Here is a 12371-nt window from a genome sequence, read left to right on the forward strand (position 1 = left end):
TCAGAATTATTATTGACAGTCTCCCATTCCCCGTGTGCTGCCTGACCCCTGACTATTTTGTGTTTTACTTTTAGTTTCTAGGAAATAGAATTCTTAATGGTTTTACATTCAAGCAAAATCTTACTTACAGATTCCATCCATTTTGCTGTCGTAAAAGAAGTAGTGTTCATGATTCAGCAATGTATGCAAGTTCCTTTGAAATTTAAATGTATGATTAGCAGTGGGATTTACAATATCTTATTTATATTTTTGTTTGACTTGCAGGTTGGATTCTTTCCCAGTGAGTGTGTGGAGCTCATTAATGACAAAATTCCTCATTCTGTGACGAGCGTAATGCCAAAGCCAGGTACAGTAATCCTTTACCTGGTACCCCCGTGCCACTGCCTGGCCAGTGCTGATTAATATGGGCGTTGGAATTATTGCTACAGAAGGGTGAGAGTAGCAATGTCTTTAATATGCCCAATATATTCCATACTAAATTGCTTTATTGAACTAGAGTTATAATAACACAAACCTTCAACTGCAGCATTTGGAGGGCCAAGTCTAATGAACACATTAAATCGCGACAGATAAAACTAGGGAGACGGAACACATGGAGCCTCACTGTGCACCTTGCCGTCACCTACCAGGAAGTATGCTCATTTCTGAAGACATCTGAGGTATGTGTAAATTGCAAAACCTGGATCTTCACATTGCTAAACAAATGTTCCCCTTCAAACCCACAGATACCCAATATATTTTGTTACACCACAGTATTCCAGTCAGAGTAAGAACATAAAAGTGTAGAAGAGCCACAAATTCTCAGGTTACCTTCGCTGCAGCTCTTTGTTGAAGATGCTGCTATGTATATTTCTCTGCTGTGTCACTCTGGTCTCAATGCTCTGACAAATTTATTGTTTGATTCACTGGTGTTGTCTTGTCAACATTTAAATTATCTTAGGTTTCTTTATAGTAGTAAATGGAATTGGGTAAATGTCATCTGCAAATTTTATTAAGCATATTAGTGCCCCTGTGGGGGTACACCTCTGCTGAGTCAATGCAGCAGTCTTGGTCTATCCTGGAGTCTGAACATTCGCACCCTTGTATTTTAAAAAGAAGCATCTGCTCAAGCTATGTGCAGCTCCACCGGGAATTTGGTACTACTGCAGGAATGAAATGGCGATTTGATCGCCCACGTCACAATGTGAAATGAACAGCCAAGACTAGGGGCAATGGCAGCCTGCGAGGGCTGTTGGTGGACATGCTGGAATGAGTGGTATGGCAGTTTGAGCTGGGGACTGCCAGCAGCTGCTCCAGGCCATCTGGATCGTATTGCCTCTTTAGTTACTTCCTGTTCAATGTGATGGAACCTCCCACTCCCTTTGTTTGACTGCACACTTCTTTCCGGCCCAGTGGTCACTGCTGAGAAACCAATAGTGACTACAATCCAGAACTAAGCTACAGTGTGAAGATGTTGCTTATGTTTATGTGTGCTCCAAAGGTGAATTCCATGTATTTATTTAGTCATTCGCTGAAGAGTGTAAGAGGATGACCCTTGCTTTCAGCATCCACAAGACAACAGTCTTCTACACTACACTGCCCTCTGATAGCAAAGCTTCTTGGCAAGATCCTGGAAAACTCAAGGACTTCCCATATCTTGCCAGTTATTTCTTGACAAAGGCAAACCTGGATGATTTAAAAAAAAATTTTATTGAGATACCTTTATCAACAATGCAGTCTTTTGTTGATCAACAAAAAACAAGAAGTGTTTGAAGATCAAAAACTCAGAGCTGGCACAAAACCCATGGTCAGAGTCATAGAGTATGAAAACAGGCCCTTTGACCCAATTGGTTGATGCCAGCCACAATATCTTCATTTCTGGTCCCAGTTGCCTGCGTTTGGCCCATAACCCTCCAAGCCTCACCCTCCCATGTACCTATCCAAATGTCTCTTAAATGTTGTAATTGTACCTGCCCCAACCACTTCCTCAGGCAGCTCATTCCTGGTACCTGGCGTACCAGAGTAAAGTTTTGAGATATAGGATTTTGGTCACTAATTGTTTGGCTTGATCTGATTTTCCCTTTACATACAGTTTTGGAAAACATTAAATCCGGTCAGAAAGTGTTGCATTCCTTCTAAAGTAATCCTAACCTTGCTCAGGTAGACATGACCAAAAGGAGTAACACCACATTCTGTTTTATAACACTGTACTATCACTGTGTGCTATTTCCGGTATAATTGTCAGAATTTTTTGATAAGTAGGGTTGGCACCATCGTACATGGAGTACCTGAGGAAGAAGAGAGCTGCAACTAAAATAACACTAGATAGTTCACCATCCAAATTGTATGTTGTAATCCTGCTGGCATTGAAATGTGGCATGATATGAAATTTTTTCTGCAGCGTTTTTATTACTGACTTGCAATGGCTCAGTCTGAGTCAGTTTAGAATTTTGAGAATGTTCCTGCAAAATAAGGAATTAACAATCATTCTTCCCCATAGAAACCCTCCACTCTTTACTATCTTATGCAGTCGAAATCCATTCACCATTCACTTTTTAATGATTGAGGATGCTACTGAAAAGTCCACTGTGCAGCTTTTCCTTTTATATTTCACAAACTAGAATATGTAAATCCTGTAAATTAGAGTGCCGTTATCTACCCACTTAGTCTACTCCCATGCAGCCCATTTCCTAACTCAGTTGGTGAGATGCCTTGAATTATTTCTGCTTAAAATTTAGTTGATGCTCTATTCATCAGATCAGGGAATTTGAGAAGCATCAGGGTGACTAAGATTTGGTGACATAAAATTGAACATTTGTAGAATATTAAAAAAAAAACACCATAGCCTAAAGTAGTTTTTTTTAAAGGTAATCAGGGATTATTTCCACTGAAATAGAATTCAGTAAAAGAGAAATCCTGTTCAACATATGGAGCCTTGGTGTGTACTCAAAGAACTGAGCAGTTTTAGTCTCCAAATTGCAGGAGAATATAAAGGATACAGGATTGTGTAATAAATTACATGTCATGTAGTTTGTATGTCGTGTGGAAAATGTCAAGCTCTATTATTATGGATTTTATAGCAGGGCATTTAGGTAAATTCAACATGATCATGCAAAGTCATCATGATTTTATGAATAGGAAGTCACTTTTGACAAATTTATTGGTGTTCAACAAAGAAGCTGTGGTGTGGATAAAGGTGAATGGACATGTGTGCTCTGTTTTGATATCAAGGATCTATTTGATCAAGTGCCACATCAGACATTATCGTAGAAGATAAAAAGCTCATGGTCTATATACAAATAGGGTCCTGGGAGCTGTTGACTGGGGTGATGTCAAAGAGATGTTTCTTCTTGTGGGAGAATCTTGAACTGGGGATCATTGCTTAAAAATAAGTGATTGCTAATTTAAGAAAGAGATGAGGTCAAATCATGTCAAGTTTATTGACATATGCAGAAGTATGGTGAAGTACAGGTACAATGAAAACTTGCAGCAGCATCATGGGTGAACTATTTTCTCAAGTCTCTTCAATTGGTGGTTGAAGTAAAGTCTTGAAAATTTTTAAAGAACAGGTCAATAAATGTGTTGTAGACTTGGAAGTTTACCACTGATAAGCAGGATTGCAGATCTGATTTTGCAGTCATTATGGCCATGACTTTATTAACTGGTGTTCAAGCTTGAAGGTATGCCTAACCATTTCTTCCTAATTCATATGTTCGTAAGAGAAAACCGAGAATATAATTCTTATAATTATGAATAAAAATTAAACATAGGGCATAGAAGAGTACAGCACAGGATCAAACCCTTCTGCCCATAATGTTGTGCCGAACCAATTAAATGAGTAATCAAGTGGCCAACTAAATTAATCCCTTCTGTCTACACAATGTCCATACATCTTTCCATTTCCATCACATTCTTGTGTCTTATCTAACAATTTATTTAAAATCCCTAATGTATATGCCTCTACCACCACCCCAGGCTGTGTAGATACTGTCTGTCTATTCTATCTATGCTTCTCATCACCTTATAAACCTCTATCAGATCTCTGGTCCTCCTCTACCGCTCCAGAGAAAACAACCCAAGTTTGTTCAACCTCTCGTAGCTCATGCCCTCTAATCCAGGTAACATCCTCCTAAACCTCTTCTGCATCCCCTCCAAAACCTTGACATCCTTCCTATAATGGGATGACCAGAACCGTATGCAATATATCAGATGTGGCCTAACTAGAGTTTTATAAAGCTGTAGCATAACTTCCTGACTTTTGAACTCAATGCCTAACTAATATAGGCAAGCATATCCCCCCAATCAACCTGTGTAGCCATTTTCAGGGAGCTTGGACCCCAACACTGCTCATCAACATTGTTAAGGGTCTTGCCCTTAACAGTGTACTGTGTCTTTACATTTGACTTACCAAGGTGCAGCACTTCACATTTGGCTGGGTTAAACTACGTCTACAATTTGTCACTCAAATCTGCAAATGATCTATATACACGCTATCCACAACACCACTAGTCTTCGTATCATCTGCAAACTTACGAGCCCACCCATCTACATCTTCATTCAGGTCATTTATATACATCACAAACAACTGTGATGGTTTTTAGAAAAGAGAAGACAAAAAGGTTCACTGTGGAGATCTTTACATCATGAAGATCCTCAGTAATATAGTGAATTTACAAATCTACCCCTCCCCCACCTCCCTGCATAGCCACTGCAATTATACTTGGAATGAGGCGGTAATTTTGAGAATGTATGTTTGAATAATCTGTTGGAAGCTTAAGGCTTCAAAAAACTTTTAAATATGCTTATAAATGATTACAAAGAATGTTAAATATGTGTCTGACTGCCAAAAGATATAGCAGCACAAACACAATTTTTTCCATCTGGGACTCATCTCTGAGCAGAGAGCCAGAACCAGCTGTCACATGAAGCATGCTGAGACACAGTTTCCTCACAGGTGGATCTCTATGTGGCTACGACGTGGTGCAGCCAGAGTACTACTCAGTCATTCTAACTCTCCCTGCAGTTAAATTACCCAATCCCTTCTTCCTGTTGTCCTCACTCCTTTCTGAGCTACGTGCCGCACTACATCTCTACTTGCTTGATGTTGACTGATTTCCTACCCAACCCACTCTGTCATTTTGTAACATGCAATTCCATAAATTTCACCCCCTCCACATGGTTTCTTCATCCCTCTCCTCACTCCCCATTCATTCTCTGCTGGCATTAAGCCACTCTTGATGTTTAGCACCCCCTTCCACTCTTGTACTGGCCCAGTCTTCATTGCTACAACCTCAGTCTCCTAACACCCCCAGTTTTTATTTCTTTCCACACTGTTCATACACCTCCCTTTCTGTCTGCACTGTCCAAGCTCTTCACCAGCACCCCAACATTGCCAGGTCTCCTGTGCTCATTTGATCCCTTCTGCATTTAGAAATCAGTCTTCCTCATAACTATATTCAGCCACTCTCTGAGATAGAGAATTCCATTGATTCACTGCTCTCAGACTAGCGAAAAATATTTTTGTGAGTCCTAAATGTCCTATCCTGTATCCAGAGACTGAGACCCTTGGTTCTAGACATTCAAGCCAGGGGAAACATGTTCCCTGTATTCAGCCTTTCAGATCTACTAGAATTTTGTACATTTGATTAACATCTTTCATGTTTCTACATTCTAGTGAATACGCTATTTAACGCAATCTTCCATAGCAGTCTTAATGGCAAACATAACCTTTCCTAAACCAAAACTACACAAAGTTTCAGGTGAGGACTGAACATGGCTGTGTATTATTATAGTAAAGATGATATCCTCTGCTAAAAGCTTCTTGCAATGAAGACCAATGTACCAACTGCTTAATACACCTCAGAGTTAGCTTTTAGTGACTGGTTTGCAAACGTATTTCATCAATTTGTACAAAGATTTTTCTTAGTCTAACACCACTTGAAGAAAGCTCTAATTTTTTTGATTTTTCAACTGGAGATGATAATTTCACATTTATCTACCATACTGCATTTGCTATTTACCCACTCATTTAATCTACATTAACTTGAATATTTTATTGGTGTGGTGAGTTTATCTATGGTGTGTTCATTGCTGCTTCTTCCTTTTGCATTGGTTAATATAATGGGTCTTTTTCCCTCTGTGGAGTCAGTGCTGTCCATTCTCAATACAGGGTTTGTATCCCAGTGAACGAATTTAGTTGGAGTTTGGTGCATTTCTATAGTTCTTGACTTTGAGTATTTTTGTTTGATTGAAATTGAAAGAAAGGCACAGCTTCTTCTTGCCTAGAAATGCTGCAGAATCGGTTGTGTCATTTGCTGAAAGCTGGATCTATAGGCAAGATATAGAGTTATCAAGAGATTCCAGATTCTGAGATAGATTTTTGTGAAGTGGGTGGTTATTTTTGGAGAAAAGAACTGACTATCCTGGGGTAAGTGGAGGGTAGAGATAAACTGGGTCGAGATTCATGAATCTGGAGAGTTTCAATCGATGGAAATCCCGTGGTTTCAAGTGACAATTTAAATAGGCAACATTTACTTTTAAGTTAGTGGACATTGGAATTATGGAACTGATTAACATTGGGAATGGTGAAACATACATCATAGAATTACTTAACAGCAGGCTAGATGGCTTCAGTTTTTGGAATGAGGATATAATCCAATTAGTTTCCAAACCATAGGAGGGATAGTGGTGATGCGAGTGGTAGTAGATCAAGCAATGAACTAAAGCAATTCAGCTTGTGAAATCTGAAGTGAAATAGTGCTTACTGGGTTTACACAATATTTCTGTTAATTTAAAAATGGTAGAATTCCTTATATGGAAGTAGAGTAGTCTGAGCCACAGTCACTGGGCAAAACAGGTTCATACTTTGCATATATCTACACTGAATGTAGAGCATGATCTGTTCACTTGTAAGAAAAGGCAATAACTTGGAAGGTTGTGTTATGAGTGTTGAAATTACTAGTGTGATGTTGCAAGTAACCATGCTGTGTTTTACATTGGGGAGTTAATATAACTGTTATTAAATAGGTGTTGAATCACAACCATTCAGAATTATCCAATTGTTGAATTACTGTGGATTTCTGCCACTGCCCACGTTGCCTACACAGTATTACCATCCTGCCTGTGGTTCTGACAGAGTTGTGGCTGAGTCTATTGAACCTGTACATAGAGCAGAAATGTATACAGGGTAATCAGAAGGATATTATAGGCCACTTCTTTTGTCCTGCTTTTGCCACATTTTTTCTTGCCAATTTTGTATCCTTTTAATCCTCTCCAATGTGTACCAATGCCAAATGGGATTCTATGTTGTATGTATTACTTCAATCAAATTGCTAACTTTCCTTGTCCGTGAGTGTTACAAGATGTGGGCCCCACTCCAGAAGTGAACTGGTAACTGCAGGAATCAGTTTGATTTATCTTTCTGAAGCAGTGTGGATTTTTCTTCCCAACTACATGGATTCATTTCTAAGTGTGCTGGGAATCAAATCTGTGTTTTCTATTTTGGGTTTACTGACCTTGGTAGGATTGTGCATTTGTTCAGTGGCTGCCAGGGAACTTGCAAAAGTAACTTTGAGGGTGTAGGCTACTAAATCCCTTTGATTTATTGCACTGTTCAATTAGAGCATATTTGTCGAAGTGCTAACACCTTTTTACCACTTTTTGTTCCATAATGTCCACATTCAATAAAAGCCTGTTAATAGCATTCTTCTTAGTTCAATTTGTCTTAGAGTTTGCAGTTCAAGGGAGGGAGTTCCAGATTCTTTTGGTCTGAGTATGAGATACGAGTTCCTGATTTTTGCTCCTGAAGTGTTAAGTATTCCATTTCTATCATTAAATGCTTTTATTCCATAAATCATTACTGGCTGCGAATTCTGGAGGAAGAAATCCTTAACTGTGAATCTCATTTAAAGGGAAAATCTTACCATTAAAATCTTTAAAGGCGATTGTTGACTTGCATTTAATATTTCAAAATATTTCCATTTATAATAGCAAGACTGCAAAGAGTTCTACACCCTCAAAGTAATTTATGTATGAATATTTTGCACAGATGGCCCAGGTATTTGTGAACAGGCATTTTATAGCTTGTGGGAAGGGAAAGTCAATTCTAACTTTGAATGACTAAGCACCAAGGCCTCGCCTGCAAATGCTCTTTTTAACATATAAATCAATTGACCAAATGAGTTCAAGGCAGCTGGAATGGGCTTCAAGCTTCATATTCAGCTTTAAATTCCTATTGCCTTATTTCAAATGTACTGGCATATTCTGTTAATGAGGTCTATGAATTCCTTCTATTGCAGAACCATTATGGCAGGTTCTTAAGCTTCTCAAATAGCCTCTGACAACCAAGTCCAGCTCCTAGCCTTCACATGTGGCTTAGCTACTAAGCCTGGCTGAAACATTTCTACTGACAGGAGAAAGGGCAAATGTGGGTTACTGGTGCCTTAAAACCAGTCGCTTCAGGCAGTTAGGGCTTGTCAGCCATGGAGAAGGAAAACTCTGATCTCAAACCTCCACTGCCTTGTGGGTACACACTCATTGGGAAGGTTTTTGGAGTAAAACCTGAGGAAAAATCTGGAGCTGGAGTCCTTGAGGCATTGAGTTCAATGCTGACTGGAAACTGCTGTGACACCACTGGTGCCAAACTGGTATTGGTCTCTGATGCTTTGGATTTATCAGCTGCATGGAGAGGGGGAAGCCTGCTGCATGGGCAACAGCTTGTTCTCCATAGTGTACTACCCTGGGTTGCATATCATGTCGTCAGCTCGAAAGCCAAATGGACCAACAGAGGACCTCACTATGGCAGCTGTGTGTCCTCACCCATAGCTTCTGCACTCCCATCTCCCCTTACTGCTTTGGTGGTTTGGATTTTGCATTCATTCTAGAGAGTGTTTTGATAATCTAATTTTTATTGAGAAATTGATGTGAAAGACCAAAGATTACAGTGCAGGTCAGCACCAAGCTGAAAGTGAAGGTGACCATATGGTGCAAGAACCTGATGCAAGGGTGCAGAAGTGAAGCAAGTATTCACTACCATGACAGAGCACTGGAATATTGTTGTCAGTTTATTGCCTTGAAACAATTCATTCAGTTTTGGGAGATATGTGCCAATATTCTCTTGTTTTGGAAATTATTATTCATTGGACTCTCCACAAAAGTTGGCAGCTCTCATATTGTTGGATGTTTGTATTCGAGTTTCAGTGATCTAATGTCACTTCTCATTGCCGCCATTGATACCTCTCCTCTGCTTCTCTTTCCGGCACCTCAGGTTTGTCTTCAGTGAAGGACCACTTGGCTCCAGACCTCATTACAGTCTGGATTCAAGTGTACCCTTTTTTGATAAAAGACTGGATGGGCTAGATGGTATACCCCAAAACTAATGTATACCCCAAAACTAATTATGTTTGTGGATGTTGGAGAATGTTGGGGCGTATTCTGGAGATACGCAATATAGCAAATAATAATTTCAAAAGCAACCAGTCTTCAGATCCGAATATAGATTGTAGGTTTAATTTAAAATGCAGCTTGGAACAGTGGTCTTCCTGAAGCTGCATTTTAAGAGTCAATTGCAGACCAGGGAACACCCAATTGACTGAGATGTCTACAAATACATGAATGCAATAAACACCACATTGACCTAAGATTCTGCATAGACATAAATATGACTTGGAGGCAACGATAACTAACACTCATTTTGAGTGTGTTGATGGCAAAGTCTGGGCATTTGAAAAGGTTGTTAGTTTATTTGTGTCCCGAATAAGGACTTTTATATCTACCAGCTGCATCTCTCCAGTGTCTTCTTTCACAGTCACAACATTTGGGGTCTTGTCCAGGATGTGCTCGTGGCTAGCGATCCCAGCAGTCTAAGTGGGTAGCCGCTCACACTTGGATCTGTTGGGGTCGGTGACCATGGAATCACAAAGTATCTCAAACGTGATGGAGAGCTGAGCTGGTAGATATAAAAGTTGTGTGTGTGCACGCATGTGTGTTTATGTAAGAGATTCGATATTTTTGTGTAATTTGCGACGGCTACCAGTTGTGATGGGTTACTGACCGTTTAGAATGCCAGTGGAGAGCATGTATACTTATTCAGGGAACCGTATAGAAGCAGATGCGTTTGTGTGTGTGTGTGTGTGTATGTGCGCGCTCTTTAAGAATAAGTCTATACTCTTAGTGGAACAGTTTTAAATGCAAAGGAATACAATGGGCATTTTGAGTTCAGGCACAGAAGTGGAAGATTGCAGAACATATGCTCTGCGGTTTTAAGTATGTACTGTTTAATTTTTATCCATCATTTATATTTTGCATAGTGTGGGAATTAGTGTGGAGATATTTGAGGGAGAGGTTGTACCCAGACATATCCATTGGGATGGCACCGGCTGAGGTCAGGTAACGTTAGGTCGAGAACCCTGATGATCCGATTACAACCATCCATAAGCCCTTCATCCCCAGGGAAAGGCAGAGCATTTTGTCAGAGCTATCTGCACTTAAAGTTGCCTGCGGGAATGCAGAATTCTGGCGCAAGCTTGATCTTGTGCACTAGATGCACACCAAAGATGTACTAAAATCCATATTCAGATCAGATGTCTGGTTGCTATTGAAATTAATATTTGCTATATTGCACATCTCCAGAGTACGCCCTAACAGAGATAATGCTCATCGTTTCTGAACCAGGGCATTGCTGCAAGAGTTTCTCAGGGCTCTGTACTTGGTTCTCCTACCCTCAGCTGCTTCCTCAAAGATCATTCTGTCTTAATAAAGATCAAAGTGGGGATGCTGCAAAGTCAAATTGCAGTTCCTCAAAGTGAAGTAATCCATGCCAAGACACAGAAATATCTGAATTACATACAGTCACGTGCTGAAAGTGGCAAATTCCATTTGGATCATGTTATTTTTGGGTAATGACCACCTCCAATCAGATAGACTCTTAACATTCATTGGCATGGCACCTGCACCATGGATCTTCCACCATCAGAATCCTGGAATTAAAGAATCAGAGTTATACTGTTACTTTATTACTTTATACTTTATTGTCGTCAAACAATTGATACTAGAGCGTACAATCATCACAGTGATATTTGATTCTGCGCTTGGCGCTCCCAGGAACACAGAAACAGCCCTTTTGGCCTAATTCACCCTGGCTGACCTAGTTGCCTACCTAAGTTAGCCTTTGTTTGCCCTATATCCCTCTAAACCTTTCCTTTCCATGTGTGTGCCTGTCTAAGTGAGCACACCTCTATCATTTCTGGCAGCTTTTTCCCTATGCCCACCACCAACTATGTTTTTAAAAGCTGATCAGTGACTGGGAATCCAGGGCATATGATATTCAGAAATGTTCAAAAACTACAAGTATACAAGTAATTATATTTAAATTTAATATTAAAACACAAGATGATAAAGAAAATTACTAAATTTCTGCTTGAAAAGCCTTTTCCCTATTCTCCAGCCTGAGCACTCCCCTGTAGTGACCAGGACATCAGATCCTACACCAAATTTGACTTGGTTCAGAATTAGAGCATAATACTAGGGAATGCCAGAAAGACTTTACTCCACTATTAGACCCCACAGAGAGCAGAGTGACAGATCTGGCAGCATCTGCCACTCAGCAAGTCCCAGACTTAAAGTGGGTCCACATGAGTCCTGGACTTGTTTGTGTGGGAACAGCTAAATACCGCTGATTTTCTTGGGAACTCGCAGCAAGCATCAGGCAAGAAAATAACCAGATTTTCTTTTATTTTAATCGTTACTAAAGAGATAAATATTGAGTCTGAGAGCTCCCTGTTCATTTCTGAAATATTGCCATGAGATCTTTCAGATCCACCTGAAAGGCAGCTGGCCCTTTGTTTAATGAGTTATTTAAGTGAGAAAAACTCCCACAATATGGAGTTGTAGCCAAAATTTCACATTTGAATCATTTGAAAAGAAAATAAATATGACTAGAAGAGTAATTGCCATCAGTAGAGCCAGAACTGACGTTTATGGAGGTTGTGAGTGCATTGATCAGGAAGGAGAAAGTAGAAATATGAGTGTTCGAGGGAGAACCATAATAACAGTCTGTGAAAATTTCTACAGATGCATAAAAGGGAAAAAGATTACTGTGGGCCCCTTACAGAATGAGCAATTATTTTGGAAAGTAAGAAAGTAGCAAAGAAATTGAGCTAATATTTTGTGCTTGTCTTCGCAGAAAGAGAAACAGAAAACCTCCTATGGAGGAATGTATATCTGTAATGAAGAAGTAGGGCAAAACAGTCAGTACTACTAAAAAAAAAAATAATTTTGGAGAAATGAATGGGTCTGCAAGGCAGTGAGTGCACACAACTCAATGACCTAGTGCATTCCAAAGATATGAAGGAGATGCCTATGGGAAAAATTCATACATTGATTATATTTTCCAA

The 12371-nt window shown here is 39.7% G+C and overlaps 1 protein-coding gene across 6 annotated transcripts in view; it reads left to right on the forward strand.

Annotated features, from left to right (window-relative positions):
• The window catches only part of LOC134340898 (rho GTPase-activating protein 32-like), a 576830-nt gene that overhangs the window by 460705 nt on the left and 103754 nt on the right, over window positions 1-12371 (forward strand). For all 6 annotated transcript variants that reach the window (XM_063038475.1, XM_063038474.1, XM_063038478.1 and 3 more), the window contains one exon: window positions 265-346. In XM_063038475.1, the coding sequence (XP_062894545.1) occupies window positions 265-346 (82 nt within the window). The remainder of the gene's footprint in view (window positions 1-264; window positions 347-12371) is intronic.

This window comes from Mobula hypostoma, chromosome X2 (genome assembly GCF_963921235.1).
Source record: "Mobula hypostoma chromosome X2, sMobHyp1.1, whole genome shotgun sequence".
In the NCBI taxonomy this organism is placed as follows: domain Eukaryota; kingdom Metazoa; phylum Chordata; class Chondrichthyes; order Myliobatiformes; family Myliobatidae; genus Mobula; species Mobula hypostoma.